Genomic DNA, 26,958 nt, shown 5'->3' on the forward strand with positions numbered 1-26,958 from the left:
TCGGTCCCCGTTGGTGGCATCTGACCTTGGCGATGGGGACATGTGCCACCATCCGTGGGTGACATCTGCACCTGCAAGGGGGCGTCTGTCCCTGTTGGTGGCATCTGACCTTGGCACGGGGGACACGTGGCAACCTCCATGGGTGACATCTGCACCTGCGATGGGTGTCTGTCCCCGTTGGTGGCATCTGACCTTGGTGGCATCTGACCTTGGTGATGGGGACACGTGCCAAGGTCCATGGGTGACATCTGCACCTGCGATGGGTGTCTGTCCCCGTTGGTGGCATCTGACCTTGGTGGCATCTGACCTTGGTGATGGGGACACGTGCCACCCTCCATGGGTGACATCTGCACCTGTGATGGGTGTCTGTCCCCGTTGGTGGCATCTGACCTTGGCGATGGGGACACGTGCCAACGTCCATGGGTGACATCTGCACCTGTGATGGGTGTCTGTCCCTGTTGGTGGCATCTGACCTTGGCGATGGGGACATGTGCCACCATCCGTGGGTGACATCTGCACCTGCAAGGGGGTGTCTGTCCCCGTTGGTGGCATCTGACCTTGGCGATGGGGACACGTGGCAACCTCCATGGGTGACATCTGCACCTGCAAGGGGGTGTTGGCCCCCGTTGGTGGCATCTGACCTTGGTGGCATCTGACCTTGGTGGCATCTGACCTTGGCGATGGGGACACGTGCCACCCTCCATGGGTGACATCTGCTCCTGCGATGGGTGTCTGTCCCCGTTGGTGGCATCTGACCTTGGTGGCATCTGACCTTGGCGATGGGGACACGTGCCACCCTCCATGGGTGACATATGCACCTGCAAGGGGGTGTCGGTCCCCGTTGGTGGCATCTGACCTTGGCGCTGGGGACATGTGCCACCCTCCGTGGGTGACATCCCCCGGCGCTCCGTGCCCAGCCCCGTCCCTTGTCCCCGTCCCAGGGTCCCCGAGCCGAACCCGCTGCCCCGGTGCCACCTCGAGGTGCCCAAACCGGCCACCCCGGTTCTCGGCAGGCCCTGGCGGGGGCTCGAGGAGGTGACAAATCGGGTGGCGATGACACCGCCGCGCCACGGGGCCGGGGCGGGGGCAGGCGCAAGGGCGCGGCGCTCAGCGCCCGGCGGGGCCATGGGGTGACCTTGGGGGGCTGGGGGTCACCGGGGTCACCCCCAAGGGTACGTGGGGGACACAGCCGTCACCGAGGCCACCCTGGGCCACCCCGTGGGGGCGGCCAGCCAGACGGAGGGCGGGGACGGGGGGGGCGGGGCGGGGACCCGCCCGGTTGGCCCCGGGGACCTTCCTCCAGATTTACACCAGGAGGAAGCAACCCCGTTGGCACTGGGGGAATCGGGGTCACCGGCGGCTGCCCCAGCTTCGGGGTCCCCGCAACCCTGCCCCACTTCTGGGGGTCCCCCCTCAACCCTGCCGCACTTCTGGGGGTCCCCCCTCAACCCTGCCCCACTTTTGGGGTCCCCTTTACCCCTCCTTGGGGGTCCCCTCAACCCTGACCCACTTTTGGGGGTCCCCCCTCAACCCTGCCCCACTTTTGGGGTCCCCTTTACCCCTCATTGGGGGTCCCCTCAACCCTGCTCCACTTTTGGGGGGTCCCCCCTCAACCCTGCACAAACTTCTGGGGGTCCCCCCTCAACCCTGCTCCACTTTTGGGGGGGTCCCCTCAACCCCGCCCCACTTTTGGGGGGTCCGCCCTCAACCCTGCACAAACTTCTGGGGGTCCCTCCTCACCCCGCCCCACTTTTGGGGGTCCCCTCAACCCCACCCCACTTTTGGGGGTCCCCTCAACCCTGCCCCGCTTTTGGGCGTCCCCCCTCAATCCTGCCCCACTTTTGGGGGGGCCCCCCCCTCAACCCTGACCCTCTTTTGGGGGTCCCCCCTCAACCCTGCCCCCACTTTGGGGGTCCCCTTTACCCCTCCTTGGGGGTCCCCTCAACCCTGCCCCACTTTTGGGGGGGTCCTCTTTACCCCCCCCCCTTGGGGTCCCCGCAACCCTGCCCCACTTTGGGGGTCCCCTTTACCCCTCCGTGGGGGTCCCCTCAACCCTGCTCCACTTTTGGGGGGGTCCCCCCTCAACCCTGCACAAACTTCTGGGGGTCCCTCCTCAACCCCGCCCCACTTTTGGGGGGGGTCCCCTCAACCCCTTTACCCCTCCGTGGGGGTCCCCTCAACCCCGCCCCACTTTTGGGGGGTCCCCCCTCAACCCTGCACAAACTTCTGGGGGTCCCTCCTCAACCCCGCCCCACTTTTGGGGGTCCCCTCAACCCCACCCCACTTTTGGGGGTCCCCTCAACCCTGCCCCGCTTTTGGGGTCCCCTTTACCCCTCCGTGGGGGTCCCCTCAACCCTGCCCCACTTTTTGGCGTCCCCCCTCAATCCTGCCCCACTTTTGGGGGGGCCCCCCCTCAATCCTGCCCCACTTTTGGGGGTCCTCCCTCAACCCTGCCCCACTTTGGGGCGGGTCCTCTTTACCCCCCCCCCTTGGGGTCCCCGCAACCCTGCCCCACTTTTGGGGGGTCCCCTCAACCCTGCCCCACTTTTGGGGGTCCCCTCAACTCTGCCCCACTTTGGGGGGTCCCCTTTACCCCCCTTGGGGGTCCCCTCAACTCTGCCCCTGTTTTGGGGTCCCCTTTACCCCCACTTTGGGGGGGTCCCCTTTACCCACCTTGGGGTCCCCTTTACTCTGTCCCTCCCCTTGGGGGTCCCCTTCACCCCCCCCTTGGGGTCCTCTTTAACCCCCCCGGAGGTCCCCTCCACTCTGCCCCCCCCCCCCTTGGGGTCCCCTTTATCCCCCCTGGGGGTCCCCTCCACTCTGCCCCCCCCCCATGGGTGCCCCCCCCCCAGTGGTGGGATGCGGCCCCGCGCGCCCCCTCCCTGCCATTAAGGGAAGATGGGGGAGGGCGAACGGGGAAACTGAGGCACGGCCGGCCCCCCCCCCCCCCCCCCCCCCCCCAGGGGAGTCCGTGCCCGGGCCCTAACTGGGCTCCGCCCACTCCAGGGCGGGGGGTGGAGCCTGAAGGCGGCGAAGCCCCGCCCCCCGCCCCAGCGCCGCGGGCGGTTGTGGGTAATTCGGGGTTGGCGCGAGGTCGTGGGGCGCTGGGGGCCGGGGCCGCTGCCCCCCAGCGGAAAGGGGATGGCACTGGGATGAACTGGGAGGCACTGAGAAGGGCACTGGGAGGCACTGGGATGAACTGGGAGGCACTGGGATGGACTGGGAGGGCACTGGGAGGCACTGGGATGAACTGGGAGGCACTGAGAAGGGCACTGGGAGGCACTGGGATGAACTGGGATGAACTGGGAGGCACTGGGATGGACTGGGAGGCACTGGGAGACACTGGGAGGCATTGGGATGAACTGGGAGGCACTGGGATGGACTGGGAGGCACTGGGAGACACTGGGAGGCATTGGGATGAACTGGGAGGCACTGGGGAGGGCACTGGGAGGCACTGGGATGAACTGGAAGGCACTGGGGAGGGCACTGGGATGGACTGGGAGGCACTGGGAGACACTGGGAAGGGCACTGGGAGGCACTGAGAAGGGCACTGGAAGGCACTGGGATGAACTGGGAGGCACTGGGGAGGGCACTGGGAGGCACTGGGGAGGGCACTGGGAGGCACTGGGATGAACTGGGAGGCACTGAGAAGGGCACTGGGAGGCACTGGGATGAACTGGGAGGCACTGGGAGGCACTGGGAGGGCACTGGGAGGCACTGGGATTAACTGGGAGGCACTGGGATGGACTGGGAGGCACTGGGATTAACTGGGAGGCATTGGGATGAACTGGGAGGCACTGGGATGGACTGGGAGGCACTAGGAGACACTGGAAGGCACTGGGGAGGGCACTGGGATGGACTGGGAGGCACTGGGAGACACTGGGAAGGGCACTGGGAGGCACTGAGAAGGGCACTGGGAGGCACTGGGAGGCACTGGGATGAACTGGGAGGCACTGGGAGGGCACTGGAAGGGCACTGGGAGGCACTGGGATGAACTGGGAGGCACTGGGATGGACTGGGAGGCACTGGGAGACACTGGGAGGCATTGGGATGAACTGGGAGGCACTGGGATGGACTGGGAGGCACTGGGAGACACTGGAAGGCACTGGGGAGGCACTGGGATGGACTGGGAGGCACTGGGAGACACTGGGGAGGGCACTGGGAGGCACTGAGAAGGGCACTGGGAGGCACTGGGATGAACTGGGAGGCACTGGGGAGGGCACTGGGAGGCATTGGGATGAACTGGGAGGCACTGGGAGACACTGGGAGGCACTGGGGAGGGCACTGGGATGGACTGGGAGGCACTGGGAGACACTGGGGAGGGCACTGGGAGGCACTGAGAAGGGCACTGGGAGGCACTGGGATGAACTGGGAGGCACTGGGATGGACTGGGAGGCACTGGGAGACACTGGAAGGCACTGGGAGGCACTGGGATGAACTGGGAGGCACTGGGAAGGGCACTGGGGAGGGCACTGGGAGGCACTGGGATGAACTGGGAGGCACTGGGAGGGACAGGAAAGGCACTGGAAGGCACTGGGAAGGGCACTGGGATGTATTGGGAAGCACTGGGAAGGACAGGAAGGCCTTGACAGGTATGGGGGTGAACTGGGAGGTTCAGAGATGAACTGGGAGGGATGGGAAGGGCACTGGGAGGCACTGGGAGGTCCTAGAGGAGCTCAGGAGGTGCACTGGGATGGACTGAGGTGTACTGGGATATACTGGGAGGCCTCAGGGGAGCAGGGCATTGCCCCGGGAACACTGAGACACAAACTGGAACACACTGGGAAGCACTGGGGCAGACTGGGAGACACTGGGAAGCACTGAAGATGTACTAGCAAATGCTGGCAGGCACTGGGATATACTGGGATGCTCTGGAAGGCAATGGGACATACTGGGTTGTACTGGGAGGCACTAGGAGGCACTGGGACATGCTGGGGGGCGCAAGGATGCAATGGGAGGCACTGGGGGGCACTGGGAGAACCCGGGAGGAACTGGTGGCTCTGGGAAGCCCCAGCAGGCGCTGGGTTGAACTGGGAGGGACTGGGAGGCCCCATGAGGCCTGAGGAGGTACTGGGAGGCACTGGGAGTTCCCAGAAGACACTGGGAGGCACTGGGATGCCCCAGGAGATACTGGGAAGGGAGTGGGAGGTACTGGCAGGCCCCTGGAGACACTGGGAAGGCACTGGGAAGCACTGGGAGGCACTGGGAAGCACTGGGATGCCTCAGAAGGCACTGGGATGGCACTGGGAAGCACTGGGATGTCCCAGAAGGCACTGGGAAGCACTGGGATGGCACTGGAATGCCCCAGAAGACAGTGGGAAGGCACTGGGATGGCACTGGGAGGCACTGGGATGTTCCAGAAGGCACTGGGAAGCACTGGGAGGCACTGGAATGCCCGAGGAGACACTGGGAGGCACTGGGAAGCAGTAGGATGCCTTGGGAAGCACTGGGAAGCACTGAGATGCCCTAGGAGGTACTGGGAGGCACTGGGAGGCACTGGGAGGCACTGGGAAGCTCCAAGGACCACTGGGAGGCACTGGAAAGCACTGGGATGCCTTGGAAGGCACTGGGATGCTCCGGGAGGCACTGGGAGGCACTGGGAGATACTGGGAGGCACTGGGATGCCCCAGGAGGCACTGGGAAGCTCCAGGGGCCACTGGGAGGAACTGGAAAGCACTGGGATGCCTTGGAAGGCACTGGGAGTCACTGGGATGCCTCGGGAGGCACTGGGATGCCGTAGGAGGCACTGGGAAGCACTGGAATGTCCCAGGAGGCACTGGGAGATACTGGGAGGCACTGGGATGCTCTAGGAGGCACTGGGAAGCTCCAGGGGCCACTGGGAGGCACTGGAAAGCACTGGGATGTCTCGGGTGCTTCACTGGGAAGGCACTAGGATGCCTCGGGAGGCACTGGGATGCTCTGGGAGGCACTGGAAGGTACTGGGAGGCACTGGGATACCCCAGGAGGCACTGGGAAGCTCCAGGGGCCACTGGGAGGAACTGGAAAGCACTGGGATGCCTTGGAAGGCACTGGGAGGCACTGGGATGCCCCGGGAGGCACTGGGATGTCCTAGGAGACACTGGGAGGCACTGGGAAGCTCCAGGGACCACTGAGAGGCACTGGGAAGCACTGGGATGCCTTGGAAGGCATTGGGAAGGCACTGGGATGCCTCGGGAGGCACTGGGATTCTCCAGGAGGCACTGGGATGTCCTAGGAGGCACTGGGAGATACTGAGAGGCGCTGGGATGTCATAGGAGGCACTGGGAGGTACTGGGAAGCTCCAGGGGCCACTGGGAGGCACTGGAAAGCACTGGGATGCCTTGGAAGGCAGTGGGAAGGCACTGGGATGTTCTAGGAGGCACTGGGAGATACTGGGAGGCACTGGGAGGCCGTAGGAGGCACTGGGAGGCACTGGGAAGCACAGGGATGCCTTGGAAGGCACTGGGATGCCTCGGGAGGCACTGGGATGCTCCAGGAGGCACTGGGAGATACTGGGAGGCGCTGGGATGCCGTAGGAGGCACTGGGAGATACTGGGAGGCACTGGGATGCCGTAGGAGGCACTGGGAAGCACTGGGATGCCTTGGAAGGCATTGGGAAGGCACTGGGATGCTCCAGGAGGCACTGGGATGTCCTAGGAGGCACTGGGAGATACTGGGAGGCACTGGGATGCCATAGGAGGCACTGGGAGGCACTGGGAAGCTCCAGGGGCCACTGGGAGGCACTGGAGAGCACTGGGATGCCTTGAATGGTACTGGGAGGCACTGGGATGCCTTGGATGGCTCTGGGAGGCACTGGAATGCCCCGGGAAGCACTGGGAGGCACTGGGATGCCTGGGAAGGCACTGGGAGGCACTAGGATGCCCCGGGAGGCACTGAGAAGGCCCTGGGAAAGGCACTGGGAGGCACTGGGAGGCACTGGGAGGCACTGGGTGGCAGCCGTGCCGCCCCAGGCCGGGGTGTGGCGGGAGGGTGAATCCGCCCCGACCGGCCCCGCTCCCTCCCGGGGCGGCCCCGGCCCAGGCGGGGCTCGGCGGGGATTTAAGGGGCTGGGCCCAGCACCCCGCCACCCTCCTCTTCCTCCCGCCACTCGCCCGCCGCCATGGAGCGCCTCCTGCCGCTGCTGCTCCTCGCCACTGGTGAGGGCGCTGGGGGGCACTGGGAGGCACTGGGGGGTGCTGGGGGGCGCTAGGGAGTGCTGGGGGGCGCTAGGGAGTGCTGGGGGGGCGCTGGGGGGCACTGGGGGGCACTAGGGAGTGCTGGGGGGCCGCTGGGGGGCACTGGAAGGGCGCTGGGGGCACTGGGAGGCACTGGGGGGGGTGGGGGGCACTAGGGAGTGCTGGGGAGGCGCTGGGGGGCACTGGGAGGGCGCTGGGGGGCACTGGGGTTGCGCTGGGGAGTGCTGGGGTGGCGCTGGGGGGCACTGGGAGGGCACTGGGAGGCACTGGGGGGCACTGGGAGGGCACTGGGAGGCACTGGGAGGGGCTGGAGGGTGCTAGGGAGCGCTGGGGGGGGCACTGGGGGGCACTGGGAGGGCACTGGGAGGCACTGGGAGGGGCTGGAGGGCGCTAGGGAGTGCTGGAGGGGCACTGGGGGGCACTGGGAGGGCACTGGGAGGCACTGGGAGGGGCTGGGGGGCGCTAGGAAGTGCTGGAGGGGCACTGGGAGGGCACTGGGGGGCACTGGGGAGTGCTGGGAGGGCACTGGGGGGCACTGGGGAGCGCTGGGAGGGCACTGGGGAGTGCTGGGAGGGCACTGGGGGGCACTGGGGAGTGCTGGGAGGGCACTGGGGAGCAATAAGAGGTGCTGGGAGGGCACTGGGGAGTGCTGGAAGGGCACTGGAAGGGCACTGGGGGGCACTGGGAGGTTCTGGGGGGCACTGGGAGGTCACTGGGAGTGAAGTGAGGGCACTGGGAGGGAACTGGGGAGTGCTGAGAAGAGACTGGGAGGGCACTGGGGGGCACTGGTAGGTGCTGGCGGCACTGGGAGGGCACTGGTCGGGGCAGGGAAAGAGAGTGGAAGGTACTGGGAGGACACTGGGAGGCCCCAGGAGGCACTGAGAAGGCACTGGGGAGTACTGGGAAGGAGCTGGAGGTGAACTGGGGACACTGGGAGGCAGTGGGAGCATACTGGTGCCAGTGGGAGAGAAAGAGGAAGCACTGGGAGGCAATAGACAGCATGGAACTGTTACTGGGAGGGAGCTGTGGGTGAACTGGGGGCACTGGGAGGCAGCGGGAGTGTACTGGTGTGGGTAAGAGGGAAAGAGAAGGTACTGGGGATCCCTGCAAGGCGGATACTGGGAAGCACTGGGAGCACTGGTGGAGTGTAGAAGGGAGCGAGGAGGTTGCAGGAGGGTAATGGAGGGCACTGGGAGGGTACTGGGAAGGAGTTGGAGATGAACTGGGCGGCGCTGGGAGCACACTGGGGGCATGCGGGAAGCAACGGGGAAGCACTGGGAGTCCTGGGAGGGTACTGGGAGGGAACTGGAAGGTGCTGAGGGTGTACTGAGAGGGAGCTTGGGGGAAACTGGGAGGCACTGGGAGGGAACTGGAGGCTACTGGAAAGACTTGGCGGGCGGTGGGAGGACCTGGGGTGACGCAGGGAGGCACTGGGGGCCACAGAGGGGGAACGAGGCAGAGTTGGGAAAGAACTGGGAGGCACTGGGAGGGCACTGGGAGAGACTGGTAGGCAGTGGGTGGGAAGCGGTAGGTCACTGGGGGCACTGGGAGGGAAAGGAAGAGTTGGGAAGACACTGGGGGCGGGGGTGACACGGGGAGGTGCTGGGTGGCCCAGGAGACCCCCTAGGAGGGAACTGGGAGGCACTGGGAGGGCACTGGGAGGGAAAGGAAGAGTTGGGAAGACACTGGGGGCGGGGGGTGACACGGGGAGGTGCTGGGTGGCCCAGGAGACCCCCTAGGAGGGAACTGGGAGGCACTGGGAGGGAACTGGGAGGCACTGGGAGGGCACTGGGAGGGAACTGGGAGGGCACTGGGAGAGACTGGTAGGCAGTGGGTGGGAAGCGGTGGGGCACTGGGAGTCACTGGGGGCACTGGGAGGGAAAGGAAGAGTTGGGAAGACACCGGGGGGGGGGGGGTGGGGGTGACACGGGGAGGTGCTGCGTGGCCCAGGAGACCCCCTAGGAGGGAACTGGGAGGCACTGGGAGGGAACTGGGAGGGCACTGGGAGAGACTGGTAGGCAGTGGGTGGGAAGCGGTGGGGCACTGGGAGTCACTGGGGGCACTGGGAGGGAAAGGAAGAGTTGGGAAGACACCGGGGGGGGGGGGGCGGGGGTGACACGGGGAGGTGCTGCGTGGCCCAGGAGACCCCCTAGGAGGGAACTGGGAGGCACTGGGAGGGAACTGGGAGGGCACTGGGAGAGACTGGTAGGCAGTGGGTGGGAAGCCGTGGGGCACTGGGGGCACTGGGAGGGAAAGGAAGAGTTGGAAAGACACCGGGGGGGGGGGGGGGGGGCGGGGGTGACACGGGGAGGTGCTGGGTGGCCCAGGAGACCCCCTAGGAGGGAACTGGGAGGCACTGGGAGGCACTGGGAGGGCACTGGGAGGGCACTGGGAGGTCACTGGGAGGCACTGGGAGGGAAAGGAAGAGTTGGGAAGACACTGGGGGTGGGGGTGACACGGGGAGGTGCTGGGTGGCCCAGGAGACCCCCTAGGAGGGAACTGGGGGGCACTGGGAGGCACTGGGAGGGCACTGGGAGGCACTGGGAGGCACTGGGAGGCACTGGGAGGTACTGAGCCCTGTCCCCGCTCCCGCAGCGGCCGTGGCGGACGAGAACCGAATCGTGGGGGGCCGCAGCTGCCAGAAGAAGCGTCACCCCTACCAGGTGGTCCTCCTGGGCCCCGAGAAGAACATCCACTGCGGTGGGGTCCTCATCGGCAAGTCGTGGGTGCTGACGGCCGCCCACTGCGACACCAAGAGGTGGGGTGGCCCCGGCGGGGTGGGCGTGGGACCTTGCGGGGCAGCGGGGTCCCCCATTTGGCCACGGGCTACGGGGAGGAGCCATGGAGAGGTCCACCGGGAGCTGGAGGTGGCCCTGGTCGTGGCAGGACCTGGTTGGGCTTCGTCTCAGCGTGGGTGGAGAACCTCAGTGGCTGAGGTGGCCATGGTGGGCTTCATCTCCACATGGGTGGAGAACCTCAGTGGCTGAGGTGGCCATGGTGGGCTTCATCTCCACATGGGTGGAGAACCTCAGTGGCTGAGGTGGCCATGGTGGGCTTCATCTCCACATGGGTGGAGAACCTCAGTGGCTGAGGTGGCCATGGTGGGCTTCATCTCAGCGTGGGTGGAGAACCTCAGTGGCTGAGGTGGCCATGGTGGGCTTCATCTCAATGTGGGTGGAGAACCTCAGTGGCTGAGGTGGTCATGGTGGGGTCATCTCTAGCTCGGGTCCTCCTCCCCACCCCACAGACTTCTGGGACCCGTTTCTTCCCATCAACCATGAAGCCAGTCAGCTGGTTGGGACTGGGTGGCTAACTGCTGGGCAGACAAGGAGGCCACCTCTATGGCCCAGCACGACCATCTGGTTGGCTTCCCAATGCCACCATCCCATGGGCTTCCCAGTATGACCATCCCATTGGGTTGGCCACCACAACCATCCAGCTGGGCTCCCAGAATGACCATCTAACTGGGTTGGCCACCACAACCATCCAGCTGGGCTCCCAGAATGACCATGTAACTGGGTTGGCCACCACAGCCATCCAGTTGGGCTCCCAACATGACCATCTAACCGGGTTGGCCACCACAACCATCCAGTTGGGCTCCCAACATGACCATCTAACCGGGTTGGCCACCACAACCATCCAGTTGGGCTCCCAACATGACCATCTAACCGGGTTGGCCACCACAACCATCCAGTTGGGCTCCCAACATGACCATCTAACTGGGTTGGCCACCACAACCATCCAGCCAGGGTACCAGAGTGACCATCTAACTGGGTTGGCCGGTGCAACCGTCCAGCTGGGCTCCCAACATGACCGTCCCATGGGGTTGGCCACCACAACCATCGAGTTGGGCTCCCAACATGACCATCCCATGGGCCAAGAGGTTCTCAAACCCAGCGTCTCCCATCTCCTGAGGTTCTGCAGGGTCGCGCAGACGGCGCCCCAAGCACCATATGCTCCTTTCTCCAAGAGAGGCTGGGCCATGGCCACCCCGTCAGGACCCATGGTCCTCACTCTCCCATGGATGCCTCCTCCCTTGGCCACCTGAGGCAAGCGGGGAGTGGCCACGTGGGCAAGAAGGCCCTGAACTGCCCCCAAATTCGGTGACGGATGATCGGCTCTGAAGAGAGGTCTCCTCATCTCCCCGTTCCCACCAGCTCTGTGGACTGGGACCTGGCCTGGACCACAACAGCTTGGGTGGAGGGGGGAAAACCAGTTTGAGGAGCCTGTGGTACTGGTGTGACTGGCCTGGGTAGGGGCACCCATGGGCTGAGCCCATGGGAGGACCACGGAGGCCACCGGCCCCACGCCACGGGGGCTCAAGCCATCTCCTTGAGGTAGCAATGTGGACGGTCCTCCATGGCTTTGGTGGGCCGAGCTTCTCCTGGCCGAGCACCGAGGCACGGGGAGGGTCTGCCAGAAAAATGGGGAAGAAAAATCTAAATTTTAGGGTTCAGTTGGGTGCGGCAGGGATGTGGAGAGCGACCAGGATGTCCGGGTCCCCAGGTTGGATCCGGTTCTTCTTCAGCTTGGGTTGGACCAGGGAGGACTCGCTTTGCCTTGGCCGACTCTCCGGCTGACCTGCTGGGCAACTTTGGGTTCCCAGCCTCAGTTTCCCCATCTGGTTAAAGATATTAATGATAGGAGGGGAAGCCTTTTGCCCTACTTCCCGGGAGCTCCTCCCAACCTCCACCACGTGGACCTTCCCTGGCATGTGCCACGTCCACCAGGGAACCTCACCGTGGTCTTTTCTCCACCCCTCGTTGCCCAGCCCCATCCCCATCCGCATGGGTGACCACAGCTTGAAGACCAAGGAAGGTACGGAGCAGTGCATCAACTCAGCCAAGGCCTTCATCCACCCCAACTACAACCCCACCAGCCATGACAGTGACATCATGCTGCTGAAGCTCCAGAAGCCGGTCCGCTTCACCGAACACATCCACCCCGTGGCCCTCCCCAGGCGTTGTCCCCCACCCAACACCGAGTGCGTCGTCTCGGGCTGGGGCAGCACCAGCAGCCCTGAAGGTAGGTGGAAACACCTCCTCGCACCACGTGGGGAGGGGTCCTCAAGGGTTCTGGGGACATCTCAGCGTCTTGGGGGCATCTCAGCATCTTGGGGATATCTCAGTGTCTTGGGGACATAGCGTCTTGGGGACAGTTCCCCTGGGGGAAGGTCTGGGTCCATCAGTGGTCCATGGGGTGGCCGTGGAGGTCTCTCTTCTCCACCAGCTCCATGCCGTGACCACAGGGGACTCTGAATCACCTCCAAGGTGGCCATTCGCCCCTCATCTTGAAGGCATCTTCCATGGTGGGGTGTCAGCGCCCACGTCACCCTAGGAGGGAGAGGGTCCCACTGTTTCCGTGCTCCCTTGGGACCCTACCACCGGGCCGAGGTGTGCGCCAAGACCCCCGACCGTGTCCCATTGTCCCCAGGGTACTTCCCCGATGTTCTCCAGTGCGGCGTGGTCTACACCATGCCCAACGAGGAGTGCGGCAAGCTCTACCCCAAGGGCATCACCAAGAACATGCTCTGCGCCGGCGTCAGCTCGGGGGGCACCGACTCCTGCCAGGTAGGTCTGGGTGGGGTGCTGCCCCCCACCCTGGCGAGGCGGGGTCTGGGTGGCTCCACCCACCCTACCCCCGAGGAGACACCCCAATGGAGAAGAACCGGGGTGGGGGCACCCTGCCCACTTGGCGTTGAGGACCAGTAGAGGAACCCAGCTCCATGGTCTGGTGGTCTTGGGGAGAGGGGCTGCTGTAGAGACCCCTCCAAGAACCACGGGGACCCCCGGGTGCTATAGGGACCCCCTGGGATCCATAGGTATGCTGGGTGCTATAGGCACCCCTCACCAAGCAATGTACAGCACCCTGGGTGCTAGAGGGACCCCCCAGGGTGCTGTAAGGGGTGTTGTAAAGACCCTCAGGGTGCTATAGGGACCCCCCCCTGGGTGCTGTAAGGGGTGTTGTAAAGCCCCCCAGGGTACTATAGGGACCCCCAGGGTGCTGTAAGGGGTGTTGTAAAGACCCCCCGGGTGCTATAGGGACCCCCTGGGATCCATAGGTATGCTGGGTGCTATAGGCACCCCTCACCAAGCAACGTACAGCACCCTGGGTGCTAGAGGGACCCCCCAGGGTGCTGTAAGGGGTGTTGTAAAGCCCCCGAGGGTGCTATAGGGACCCCCTGGGTGCTGTAAGGGGTGTTGTAAAGACCCTCAGGGTGCTATAGGGACCCCCTGGGTGCTGTAAGGGGTGTTGTAAAGACCCTCAGGGTGCTATAGGGACCCCCCCTGGGTGCTGTAAGGGGTGTTGTAAAGCCCCCCAGGGTACTATAGGGACCCCCAGGGTGCTGTAAGGGGTGTTGTAAAGCCCCCGAGGGTGCTATAGGGACCCCCTGGGTGCTGTAAGGGGTGTTGTAAAGCCCCCCAGGGTGCTATAGGGACCCCCTGGGTGCTGTAAGGGGTGTTGTAAAGCCCCCCAGGGTGCTATAGGGACCCCCAGGGTGCTGTAAGGGGTGTTGTAAAGACCCCCAGGGTGCTATAGGGACCCCCCCCAAAGCACCATACAGATCCCCGGCCGCTCCAGGGAGCCCCCAGGCACCGTACAGGTTGCTGGGTGCTATAGGGATTGCTAGGCATTATAGGGACCCCTGCATGCTATAGGGACCCTTAGGTGCTACAGGAGCCAGAAAGCAACCAGCATATAGCCTTCTGGGTCCTATAGGGACCCCTAAGGTGTTATTGGGAGGCCTGGGTGCTATGGGGACCCCCAGACACTGTACAGCCCTGCCTGGGTGCTATGGGGACCCCTGGGCACTATAAGGACGACCTGGGTGCTATAGGGACCACTAATTGCTATAGGGATCCTCTGGGTGCTGTAGGGACCCCCAAGCTCTATAGGAACACCCTGGGTGCTATAGGGATGCCCAGGCAATGTACAGTATCCTTGGTGCTATAGGGACCCCTAGACAATACAGGGACCTCCTGGGTGCTATAGGACCCCCAGGGTGTTATAGGAAGGCCTGGGTGCTATAAGGACCCCCAAGAACTCTACCCCCCCCCCCCCAGATGCTATGGGGACCCCAGGGCACTACAGGGACCTCCCCAGTGCTATAGGGACCTCCTGAGCCTCAGCTCTAGCACTCTATAGGGCATGATGGCCTCCATGTCTTGACCCTATAGGGCAGGGGGTCTCCATGCCCTGACCCCATAGGACATGGTGGTCTCCATGCCTTGACCCTATAGGGCATGGTGGTCTCCATGCCCTGACTCCATAGGACATGGTGGTCTCCATGCCTTGACCCTATAGGGCATGGTGGTCTCCATGCCCTGACCCCCCATAGGACATGGTGGTCTTCATGCCCTGACCCCATAGGACATGGGGTCTCCATGCCCTGACCCTATAGGACATGGTGGTCTTCATGCCCTGACCCCACAGGACATGGTGGTCTCCATGTCTTGACCCCACAGGATATGGTGGTCTCCATGCCCTGACCCCACAGGGCATGGTGGCCTCCATGTCTTGACCCCACAGGATATGGTGGCCTCCATGTCTTGACCCCATAGGGTATGACCCCAAAGGGAGAACCCTCAGGGGTCCCTGTTGGGTGGAGTTGGGGGGTTTTGGGGGGCCCCAACCAGGGGATCATCTCATGGGGTGCTTCTCTCCACCAGGGCGATTCCGGGGGTCCGCTGGTGTGCAGGGACGAGCTGCAGGGCATCGTGTCATGGGGCATGCAGGTCTGCGGGCAGCCGGACAAGCCGGGCGTCTACACCCGCGTCTGCGAGTTCACCACCTGGATCCACGACATCATGAGGAGGAACAGCCACAACTGAGCCATCCCCAAGAGGCAGAGGCCCCCCCTCCCCCGTCCCCCAAAACGCCAGGGGGCGTCTTCTCCCTCCCCCCATCCCGCGGCGCGCTCCCTGCGCGCCGGGGAAGTGCTCCTGGAATAAAGCCCTGTGAAACGTGGCCACCTTCCGCCGTCCTGTGGCTCCAACGTGGCCACCGAGGCCACGGGGCTGGCGGGAGGCGTGGGGAGGAGCATGGCCACCATGAGCATGGTGCGGAAATGGCCCCAGTTCTGAGGGTTGGGGTTGGTGGCCATGGTGGACAACTCGTGGCCATGGTGGACAACTTGTGGCCATGCATATTTGGTGCTGGTGGCCATGGTGGCAACCTGCAGCCACACGTCTGGTGCTGGTGGCCATGGTGGACAACTTGTGGCCACGCCTATTTGGTGCTGGTGGCCATGGTGGCAACCTGCAGCCACACGTCTGGTGCTGGTGGCCATGGTGGACAACTTGTGGCCACGCCTATTTGGTGCTGGTGGCCACGGTGGCAACCTGCAACCACACGTCTGGTGCTGGTGGCTATGGTGGACAACTTGTGGCCACGCCTATTTGGTGCTGGTGGCTATGGTGGCAACCTGCAACCACACATCTGATGCTGGTGGCCATGCTGGATAACTCATGGCCATGTGTATTTGGTGCTGGTGGCCACGGTGGCAACCTGCAGCCACATGTCTGGTGCTGGCAGGCAACCCGTGTCCAGCTCTGGAAGACATATATTGAGGTCTGGAGGACACGCATGTCCAGATCTGGAGGATACATGTCCAGGTTGTAGAATCATGTCTACAGGACATGTGTCCACCTCTGGAGTGCGCACGTGTCCATGTCTGGAGAACACGTGTCCAGGTCTGAAGGACACACACGTCCAGGTCTGGTGAACACAGCTGTGAATCCACAGCCACACGTGTCCAGGTCTGGAGAACACGTGTCCAGGTCTGAAGGACACATATGTCCAGGTCTGGTGAACACAGCTGGCAATCCACGGCCATGCGTGTCCAGGTCTGAAGGACACATACGTCCAGGTCTGGTGAACACAGCTGGCAATCCACGGCCACACAGGTCCAGGTCTGGAGAACACATATGTCCAGGTCTGAAGGACACATATGTCCAGGTCTGGTGAACACAGCTGGCAATCCACAGCCACACGTGTCCAGGTCTGAAGGACACATACGTCCAGGTCTGGTGAACACAGCTGGCAATCCATGGCCACACGGGTCCAGGTCTGGAGAACACATGTCCAGGTCTGAAGGACACATATGTCCAGGTCTGGTGAACACAGCTGGCAATCCACAGCCACACGTGTCCAGGTCTGAAGGACACATACGTCCAGGTCTGGTGAACACAGCTGGCAATCCATGGCCACACGGGTCCAGGTCTGGAGAACACATGTCCAGGTCTGAAGGACACATACGTCCAGGTCTGGTGAACACAGCTGGCAATCCACGGCCACACGTGTCCAGGTCTGGAGAACACGTGTCCAGGTCTGAAGGACACATACGTCCAGGTCTGGTGAACACAGCTGGCAATCCACGGCCATGCGTGTCCAGGTCTGAAGGACACATACGTCCAGGTCTGGTGAACACAGCTGGCAATCCACGGCCACACAGGTCCAGGTCTGGAGAACACATATGTCCAGGTCTGAAGGACACATATGTCCAGGTCTGGTGAACACAGCTGGCAATCCACAGCCACACGTGTCCAGGTCTGAAGGACACATACGTCCAGGTCTGGTGAACACAGCTGGCAATCCATGGCCACACGGGTCCAGGTCTGGAGAACACATGTCCAGGTCTGAAGGACACATACGTCCAGGTCTGGTGAACACAGCTGGCAATCCACGGCCACACGTGTCCAGGTCTGGAGAACACGTGTCCAGGTCTGAAGGACACATACGTCCAGGTCTGGTGAACACAGCTGTGAATCCACGGCCATGCGTGTCCAGGTCTGGAGAACACGTGTCCAGGTCTGAAGGACACATTGTCCAGGTCTAGAGGCCACGTATGTCTACAGCAAGAGGACACGCGTGTCCAAGCCTGCAGGGGACACATGTGCAGCTCGGGAAGCCACGGATGGTGACCCACCACCACGTACGTCCAGCCTGGCGGCCACGGCTCACATGTCCCCACCACACGTGTCCACCTCCGGAGGCCACGGCCGGCGCCCCGGTGTCCCACGTGTCCCCCGTCACCGTGAGACCCCCCCCACGGCCACGCCACCACGTGCTGGGGCCGCCCCGCACCCCCCACCCCACGCCGGGGCACGCGGGGTTATCACGGGCCGTGTAAACCGGGAACAAGGCGAGGAGCTGGCTCTTCCCGGGCGCGCGTGGGCGCCCTAATTGGCACCAATTAAGAGCTCGCTAATGAGGCGGCCGCTAACGAGGCCCCCCACCGCGAGAACCAGTCGGGCCAAGGCCTCGGCGTGCGGCTCCGCCCGAGAAGCCGCACCGCCCTGTTTACACCATTTACACCCAGCGGGACCGCTTGGGATTTACACGCCCCGCCCCTCCCACCTCCTGGCCACACCCCTCCGGCCAGAAGCCCCGCCCCAAGCCACGTGCAGGCGGCGCGGGGTGACAGCACCCTCTAGCGCGAGCGTGCGCCCAGGGGCGCGTGTGCACCGGCAGGTGTAGGCCTGCTTGTGGACGTACGGACAGGTGTCGTGGACGTGTGGACGTGTGTTGTGGACATGTGGACATGTCTTGTGGACGTATGGACAGGTGTCATGGACGTGTGTTGTGGACATGTCTTGTGGACATACGGACAGGTGTCATGGACACATGGACATGTGTTGTGGACAGGCAGACGTGCGTTGTGGACATGTGGACATGTCTTGTGGACATACGAACAACTGTCATGGACATGTGGACGTGTGTTGTGGACATGTCTCGTGGACATACAGACAAGTGTCATGGACGTGTGGACATGTCTTGTGGACAGGCGGACATGTGTTGTGGACATGTGGACATGTCTCATGAACGTACGGACATGTGTCATGGACGTGTGGACATGTGTTGTGGACGTGTGGATGTGCATTGTGGACAGGCAGACGTGTGTTGTGGACATGTGGACATGTCTCGTGGACATACAGACAAGCGTCATGGATGTGTGGACGTGTGTTGTGGACAGGAGGACATGTCTTGTGGACGTACGGACATGTATCATGGACATGTGGACATGTCTTGTGGACATGTGTTGCGGATATGTGGACGTGTGTTGTGGACACACGGACATGCATTTTGGACATGTGGGCAGGTCTCATGGACATGTGTTGTGGACACATGGATGTGTGTTATGGATGTGTGGATGCGTGTCATGGGCGTGTGTTGTAGACACGTGGGTGTGTGTTACGGACATGTGGATGCATGTTGTGGATGTCTGTTGTAGACGTGTTGTGGACGTGTGTTGTGGATGTGCAGACGCGTGTACAAGTGAACACGTCGTGGACGTGTGTCATGGATGTGCGGACGTGTGTCGTGGACGTGCAGATGTGTTGTGGATGTGCAGATGTGTTATGGACATGTGGACGTGTGTCGTGGACATGTGGACGTGTGGACATGTGTTGTGGATGTGCAGACATGTGTTATGGACGTGTGGACATGTGTCGTGGACATGTGGACATGTGTTGTGGATGTGCAGACCTGTGTTATGGACGTGTGGACGCGTGTCGTGGACATGTGTTGTGGATGTGCAGACATGTGTTACGGACGTGTGGACATGTGTCGTGGACATGTGGACATGTGGATGTGCAGACATGTGTTATGGATGTGTGGACATGTGTCGTGGACATGTGGACATGTGGACATGTGGATGTGCAGACATGTGTTACATGTGGACATGTGTCGTGGACATGTGTATGTGTGGACATGTGTTGTGGATGTGCAGACATGTGTTATGGATGTGTGGATGCGTGTCGTGGACATGTGGACATGTGGATATGTGTTGTGGATGTGCAGACATGTGTTACATGTGGACGTGTGTCGTGGACATGTGGATGTGTGGACGTGTTGTGGATGTGCAGACATGTTGTGGACGCGTGTCATGGAGTGTTATGGACATGTGCATGCGTGTCGTGGACGTGTGGATGTGTGGACGTGTTGTGGATGTGCAGACGTGTTATGGACGTGTGGACACGTGTCATGGAGCGTTATGGATGTGTGCATGTGTGTCGTGGACGTGTGGAGGTGTGCTGTCATGTAGGGCTCTGCATGTGCATGCGTGTGTTAACCACAGCCGCGTGGACGCACCGTGAAAGCGCTGGTGAACCACGTGCAACAGCTTCGGTTGTCTGCTCCAGCCCTAAGGCCGGCCGGCCAACTACGCGTGATGGTCTCCAAAGCTGATTGGCCAATCAGCCGCTCTCCAAAGCTGGCCAGCCAATCGGTACCTGCTGATCTCTTCATTTGCTCGGCCAATCAGCATGCGCTGATCTCTGAAGCCGGTTGGCCAACCGGCGCGTGCTGTTCTCCAAAGCTTTCCAGCCAACCAGCACGCGCTGGTCTCCAACGCTGCCTGGCCAATGGGACTCGCTGGCTTGCAAAGGCAGCTGGCCAATAGCATGCGCCGGTCTCCAAAGCCGCCGGCCAATGAACGCGTCCGCATCTCCAGCTGGCCCATCACCGTGTGGGAGCTTCTGAAGACATCGGCCAATCAGATCGTGTCAGTCTCCAAAGCCATCGGCCAATGACAGCCAATGAACGCGTCCGCATCTCCAGCTGGCCCATCGCCGTGCGGGAGTTTCCAAAGACATCAGCCAATCAGATCGTGTTGGTCTCCAAAGCCGTTGGCCAATGAACGCGTCCACATCTCCAGCTGGCCCATCGCCATGTGGGAGTTTCCGAGGTCGTCGGCCAATCAGATCGTGTCGGTCTCCAAAGCCGCCGGCCAATGTCACGCCTTCGCCTTCCACATGACTGGCCAATCACCTGCCTTGGGTTCCCAAAGCCGGTTGCCCTACCGGCGCCATCACCTCTCCAGAGCCAACCGGCCAATCGGCGCCTCCGCATCGCCACGGCAGGCCGAGCCGGCCAATGGGCAGCCGCCGAGCCCCGGAGGCAAGCGACCAATCAGCAGGCGCCGCCGCCGCCGCCGCCGCCTCCGGCCGTGAAGCAAGGCGAGGCGGTGCCGAGGAAGCGCCGAGGGATTAGGGAAGGAGGCGGGAAGGCGTCTTCGCACCCGTCAGACGCCTCCAGCTCAGCCCCGGGGTGGGACGAGCCGGGCCGGGCCCCGACGCCGTTATAAAACCGGCGGGCGCTCACGTGGGAGGGACGGGCGCGGAGCTGCGGCGGCAGCGGCAGAGGAGACGCGCCGGGGCCAGTTGGGACAGTTTTGGGGTTTTTTTTTCCTTTTTTTTTTTTTTTTTTTTTGTGTGTTTTTTTTTTTTTAATTTCTTTTCGGCGGAGGGTGGGGGGACAGGCGGACGGACGCACCCCCGCGCCCGGACGCGAGGAGTTTGCCCCGTCCCCACGGCCGGACGGGATGTCGGCCAGGAACCGGGAGAGCTCGGCCGGGAAGGAGCGGGGCGGCCCCCCCCGGCCCCCGGCGGGGCGCAGCGGGGACCTGCGGAGAGGTTTGCCGGGATGGGGGTGGCGGGCGGGGGGTGACAGGGGCCCCTCCAGCAAGAGGCCATGGGCCACGGCCCTTCCTTCCACCTGCTGGCCCTCGCCTCCGTCCACGCTTCCTTGCCTGCTCCATCCCTGATCTCCGTCTGTCCTTCCTTCTCCAGGTTTGACCCGTCCCTCCGTCCCCGCTCTCCGTCCTTCCTTCCTTCCTTCTCCAGGCTTGCTCCGTCCCTGATCTCCAGCCTTCCTTCCTTCTCCACGCTTGCTCCATCCCCGATCTCCACCCTTCCTTCCTTCTCCGTGTTTGACTCATCCCTGAGCTCCAACCTTCCTTCCTTCTCCATGTTTGCACCTTCCCCGCTCTCCGTCCTTCCTTCCTTCTCCACGCTTGCTCCATCCCTGCTCTCCAACCTTCCTTCCTTCTCCACGCTTGCTCCATCCCCACTCTCCGTCCTTCCTTCCTTCTCCATGTTTGCTCCATCCCCGATCTCCACCCTTCCTTCCTTCTCCATGTTTGCACCTTCCCCGCTCTCCGTCCTTCCTTCCTTCTCCACGCTTGCTCCAGCTCTGTCCCTCACCTCCGTCCGTCCCTCCTTCTCCGTGTTTTCTTCATCCCTTGATCCCAGACCTCCGTCCATCCCTTCTTCTCCACGATCACTCCATCCCTCCTCCTCCGTGATTCCTCCATCCACCCTTCTTTCTCCATCCCTCCATCCATGATCTCCATCCCTCCCGCCTTCTCCGTGCTGGCCCCATCCCTCCTTCCCCGCATCCCTCCGGCTCTGCACTCTCTCCATCCCTCCGTCCTCAGCCTTCCTCCCTCAGCCCCCCCTCCCCCAGCCTCCCATCCTCATCCAGCCTCTCCGCAGGGAACCACCACCCATGTCTGTGGGGTCCACCACCCATGTCCATGGGGCCCACCACCCATGTCCGTGGGGCCCACCTCCCGCGTCCGTGGGGAGCGATGACCTGTGCCCATGGGACCCATTTCCTTTATCTGTGGGGCCCGTGGCACATGTCTACAGGGAGTGGTGACCCACACCCATGGGTGGCTCCAACCCATGGCCATGGGAACCGTGACCCACAGTCACGTGGAGCCTTGACCCACTTCTGTGGGGCCCACAAACCTTCTCCACAGGGAGCAATGACCCACTGCCATGAGGAACCATGACCCACGTTCACGGGGAGCAATGACCCGTGGCCATGGGTGCCTCCAACCCATGGCCATGGCGAACCATGACCCATGGCCATGGGGAACCACGACCCATGGCCATGGGGAGACATCACCCATGGGGAACCATCACCCATGGGGAACCATGACCCACAGCCATGGCGGACCATGACCCAGAGCCATGGGGAGCAATGACCCATGTCCTTGCAACCCACGTCCGCGGGGAGCAATGACCCACATCCAAGGGTGCCTCCAACCCACAGCCTTGAAGAACCGTGACCCCCCCAACCATGGGGGGGCCACGACCCGTGTCTCCAGGGGGCACGACCCACAGCGCCAGCCCGAGGGAGGCATCCAAGGGCAGTGTGAGGTGCTGGGAGGTCAATTGCCTCAAGACAAGGAGGGGGAGGCGGAGGAGTTGGCGGAGCCCATAATTACGGGCCTCATTAACGATGACTGTCTTGATTGCCGCCGTGGCACTTGGGATAATGATGTCACCGTTGCAAAAGCGTGATGACAGGGCGAATTGTGCAGCCCCGACCGCTGGGCGGAGGGGACCGAGGGCCGCCCCCCCCCCCCCCGCCCGCGCCACACTGGTGTAGACCCCAAAACGGCGTGGAGCTACCGCAATGCCCCGCCCCCCACCAAAATGCGTGGAGGTGCCACGATGCCCCCCGAGAAACATCTCGGCTTCTCCTGGAGCGGGCAGTGGGGCAGAGGGTCCAGGTGAAGCCACGAAGGGCAAAACCCCCATCGCGGGACTAACCCCTCTGCCCCACAGCGGCCACGGTGACGGAGGAGCGAGCCATGGTGGCCTGCAGGCTATGGGGCACCCTGAAGCTGCTGGGAGCCCTGCTCTTGGTGACGTCCACGGGTGAGTGCAGGGCTGGAGGGGCCGGCGGCGGACGCGGGCACGGCGGCACTAACGGGTGCCTCCCCGCTCGCCTCATCCCTCGCAGCGTCCTCGGCGGCGGGCGAAACGCGCGTGGTGGGTGGCATGGACTGCGAGCCCCACTCGCAGCCGTGGCAGGTGGCCATCCTCGACATGTACAAGCTCTACTGCGGCGGCGTCCTGGTGGCCAGGCAGTGGGTGGTGACGGCGGCCCACTGCACCACACCGGGGTAAGGGCAACGCCTTGCGTGCCGCCTTCGCGCCCCGCCCGCCGCGGCCTGCGCCCCCCCCCCCCCCCACCGCAGTGCGTCCCCGTCCCACGTGTCGTGGTCTCCATGGCCTGCACGTGTCCTGTGTTGTGGTCCCATGCGTGTCATGGCCGCGCTGTGGTCTACACGCGTCCTGGCTATGCCACGCCCCACGTGTGTCACGCATGCGGCACGGTCCCCACATCCCATACGTGGGCCACGCCGTGTCCCACGCATGTCCTAGCCACGCTGCAGAGCCCATGTCCCACGCGTGTCCTACAAGTGCTGTGGCCACCTCACAGCCTCTGTATCCCATACGTGGACTATGCTCTCCATGTCCCACACGTGTCCTGGACATGCTGTGTCCCACCACATGCCATGGCTGCACCATGGTCCCCATGTCCCGTTCACGGGCCGCGCCGTGTCCCACACGTGTCCTGGCCAAATCCCACGGCCATGCTGCAGTCCCCGCGTCCCACACGTGTCCTGGCCATGCCACATCCCACATGGCCACGTCACAGTCTCTATGGCCCGTACATGGGCCAGGCCACCCGTGTCCCACACGTCCCAGCCACGCCATGCCCCGCAAGTGCTGTCACCACACCGTGGCCTCCAAGCCCCACATGTGGGCCATGGTCTTGTGGTCCTAGCCACCTCGCTGCGTGTCCCACGCGTCCCTCCTGCCTGCCGTAGGATCACCACCATCCGCCTGGGCAAGCACAACCTCTACACGCGGGAGTGGGGCGAGGCGCGGGCGATGGTGCAGAAGTTGGTGGCGCACCCCGACTACAACCCCACCACCAAGGACAACGACATCATGATGATAAAGCTCCTGGCGCCCGTCATCCTCACCAGCAGGATCCAGCCCATCCCCGTGGCCTCCTGCCTCCCAGAGCCTGGCACGACCTGTGTCACCTCGGGATGGGGGGCCACCAGCTCCCCAGAAGGTACCCAGTACCCGTGGCCTCTTCTGGATGCCTGGGTCCCCTCCTGGAGGTCTGGGTCCTCTCCTGGAGGTCTGGGTCCCCTCCAGGAGGTGTGGGTCCCCTCCTGGAGGTCTGGGTCCCCTCCTGGATGCCTGGGTCCTCTCCTGGAGGTCTGGGTTTCCCCCCCTGGACATCTGGGTCATCTCCTTGGCACCTCGGTCCTCTCATGAGTGCCTGGGTCCTCTCCTGGACACCCGGGTCCCCTCCCAGATGCCTGGGTCTTCCGGACACCCGAGTGCCCTCCTGGGCACCTACATCCTCTCCTGGACATCTGGGTCCCCTCCTGGACATCTGGGTCCTCTCCTGGACACCTGGGTCCTCCCCAAACACCCAAGTCCCCTCCTGGGCACCGGTGTCCTCTCAGGAACGCCTGGATCCTTTCTCATATGCCTGGGTGGTCTCCTGGACATCTGGGTCCTCTCCTGGAGGTGTGGGTCCTCTCCCAGAGGTGTGGGTTTCCTCCTTGGACATCTGGGTCATCTCCTTGGCACCTTGGTCCTCTCATGAGTGCCTGAGTCCTCTCCTGGACGCTGGGTCCCCTCCCAGATGCCTGGGTCTTCTCCTGGGTCTTCTCCTGAACAGCAAGTCCCCTCCTGGGCACCTACGTCCCCTCCTGGACATCTGGGTCCTCTCCTGGACACCTGGGTCCCCTCCTGGACACCTGGGTCCTCTCCTGGACACCTGGGTCTTCTCCTGAACACCCAAGTCCCCTCGTGGGCACCGGTGTCCTCTCAGGAGTGCCTGGATCCTTTCTCATATGCCTGAGTGGTCTCCTGGTCATCTGGGCCCTCTCCTGGACACCTGGATGGTCTCCTGGATTATCTGGGTGCTCTCCGGGACACCTGGATCCTCTCCTGGACACCTGGGTCCTCTCCTAAGAAACGGGACCAAAAAGGGGCAGCAGAGGAGGAAAAGGAAGGAAATAACATGGAATTAGGTTAATTTATACTGAATACGATGAAAAGAAATAAGAAGGAGCGGCCTAAAAACACCTAAAGTCCTAGAAATCGAATAACGGATTAAACGAGAAGCAAGTGGTATGGATTTCTATCAAATGAAAAGGAAAGAAGGGAAAGGAAGGGAGGAAACAATAAAATAAAGCCAATGAGACCCAAAGATAAATTAAATGAAAGAAAATTAGCTACGTAGAACAGAAGGGAGCAGAATAAAAGCGAAACAAATTAAGTTAAATAGTACAGGGAATAAAATTAAAACCAACTTAAAATTAAAACCAACTTAAAAACCCCAGGAGAAAAAAAATGGCTGAAATGGGATAGAATAGTAATATCCTAAAATGAAATTAAAGGGCATGCAAGGAAAATGTACCAAAGCAAAATAAGACAGAATTTGGGAGAAGGCACCCAAAAAAAAGGACCCTGTTTCAGGAGTTCCCCTCTTCCGCCTCAGAAATTCCCCCGGGAGGAGGTTTCACCACCGTGGGCCGCGCCCCCGCGGGCGACTTTCCCTCCGAGAGTTTGAAAACGTCCCCACACAGCTCATTTTCCTCCCTCCCCCCAAAAAAAAAAACCCCACCCAAGCTGGAGAAGCATCCCCACGTGAATTCACCCGGGGGAGCTGCAACCCCCTCTTCGCCGGGGCGGGGCGGGGGTGTCGGCGCTGGGGGGGGGGGGGTGATTTGGGGGGGGAGGGGGGCGATTTTCTGCCGGTTCCCGGGTCGATTGCTCTGGTTTCTCTCTTCCCCCCACCCCCCTCCGTTTCCCGTCTCAGTCTCTTACCCGGACGTCTTGCAGTGCGTCAACGTCACCATCTTCTCGACGGCTGAGTGCAACCGGTTATACCCCGGTTCCATCACCGAGAACATGCTGTGCGCCGGGAGCCTCCAAGGCGGTAGGGACTCCTGCCAGGTACGGCCAAAATGTCCCCCCCTCTGCCGTTGCCAGTTTTCCACCGGGGGCCGTCTCCAAGGCGGACCCTGGGGGCAGAAAGGGCCGTGTCCCCTCGTCATCACAATGGGGGTCTTCCTCTCTTGGGCAGCCTAACGGTGGCTCATGAACCCAATGAGGGTTGGCCAACCCGGTGAGGTTCTTCAACCCAACAAAGGTTGGCTGACTCAAGTAGAATTGGCCAACTCAAGTAGAATTGGCCAACTCGGCAATGGCTGGAAAACCCAAAGGGATTTGGCCAACCCACTGGCGTGGTTGACCGACCCAGTGATGTTCTTCAGCCCAAACAAGGGTTGGCCAAATCATACTTAGTTGGCCAACTCAACAACAGCTGGCCAACCCAAGGGGGGTTGAATAACTCAGTGTTGGTTCTTCAGCCCAAGAAGGGTTGGCCAACTCAAGTAGGGTTGGCCAACTCAAGTAGAATTGGCCAACTCAGCAATGGCTGGAAAACCCAAAGGGATTTGGCCAACCCACTGGTGTGGTTGACCAACCCAGTGACGGTTAAACGAGGCGCCAAGCATTAGCTGACCCAATGGGAGTTGGTCACCCAACGCAATGATGGTGGAACAACTCCAGGGTTGGACAGCCCAAAGTCAAGTGTTGCTTAACCCAATCGTAGATTATCAACCCCAAAAAGGTTGACCAAACCAGTAGGAGGTGACCAATCCAATGGCAGTTGGCCAACCCAACGATGGCTGGCCAACCCAATGATGGCTGGCCAAGCCAACGGCAGTTGGCCAACCCAACAATGGCTGGCCAACCCAATGATGGCTGGCCAAGCCAATGATGGCTGGCCAAGCCAACGGCAGTTGGCCAACCCAACGATGGCTGGCCAACCCAATGATGGCTGGCCAAGCCAACAACAGTTGGCCAAGCCAACAACGGCTGTCCAACCCAGAGAGGTCACCCAACCCAATGAGGCCCAACAATGGTGGGTCAAGCCACAGGGAGTTGGCCAACCCAACAAGGGTTGGGTGACCCAGTGGAGAATGGCGGGTTCACACCACATCTTTCCGTAGGGTGACTCCGGAGGACCTCTGGTTTGCAACGGGACCCTCCAAGGTATCGTGTCCTGGGGCATGGAGAAATGTGGGCAGCCCAAGAGACCTGGTGTCTACACCAAGGTCTGTAGATACGCCCAGTGGATCCAGAAGACCATGAAGGACAACTAG

The 26,958-nt window shown here is 62.4% G+C and overlaps 2 protein-coding genes across 2 annotated transcripts; both read left to right on the forward strand.

Moving 5' to 3' along the window:
* The first annotated feature begins 7,099 nt into the window (after window positions 1-7,099).
* On the forward strand, window positions 7,100-15,007 carry LOC104026990 (trypsin-like). Its single transcript, XM_075724839.1, has 5 exons — window positions 7,100-7,136; window positions 9,771-9,933; window positions 11,947-12,200; window positions 12,609-12,745; window positions 14,846-15,007. Exons 1-5 carry the CDS (start codon window positions 7,100-7,102, stop codon window positions 15,005-15,007), a joined length of 753 nt encoding a protein of 250 aa, XP_075580954.1.
* Window positions 15,008-20,499: 5,492 nt separating this feature from the next.
* LOC104032127 (kallikrein-14) lies at window positions 20,500-26,958 on the forward strand. Its single transcript, XM_075724840.1, has 6 exons — window positions 20,500-20,590; window positions 22,535-22,627; window positions 22,713-22,875; window positions 23,587-23,840; window positions 25,608-25,744; window positions 26,806-26,958. Exons 1-6 carry the CDS (start codon window positions 20,500-20,502, stop codon window positions 26,956-26,958), a joined length of 891 nt encoding a protein of 296 aa, XP_075580955.1.

This window comes from Pelecanus crispus, chromosome 25 (genome assembly GCF_030463565.1).
Source record: "Pelecanus crispus isolate bPelCri1 chromosome 25, bPelCri1.pri, whole genome shotgun sequence".
Classification (NCBI taxonomy): Eukaryota; Metazoa; Chordata; class Aves; order Pelecaniformes; family Pelecanidae; genus Pelecanus; species Pelecanus crispus.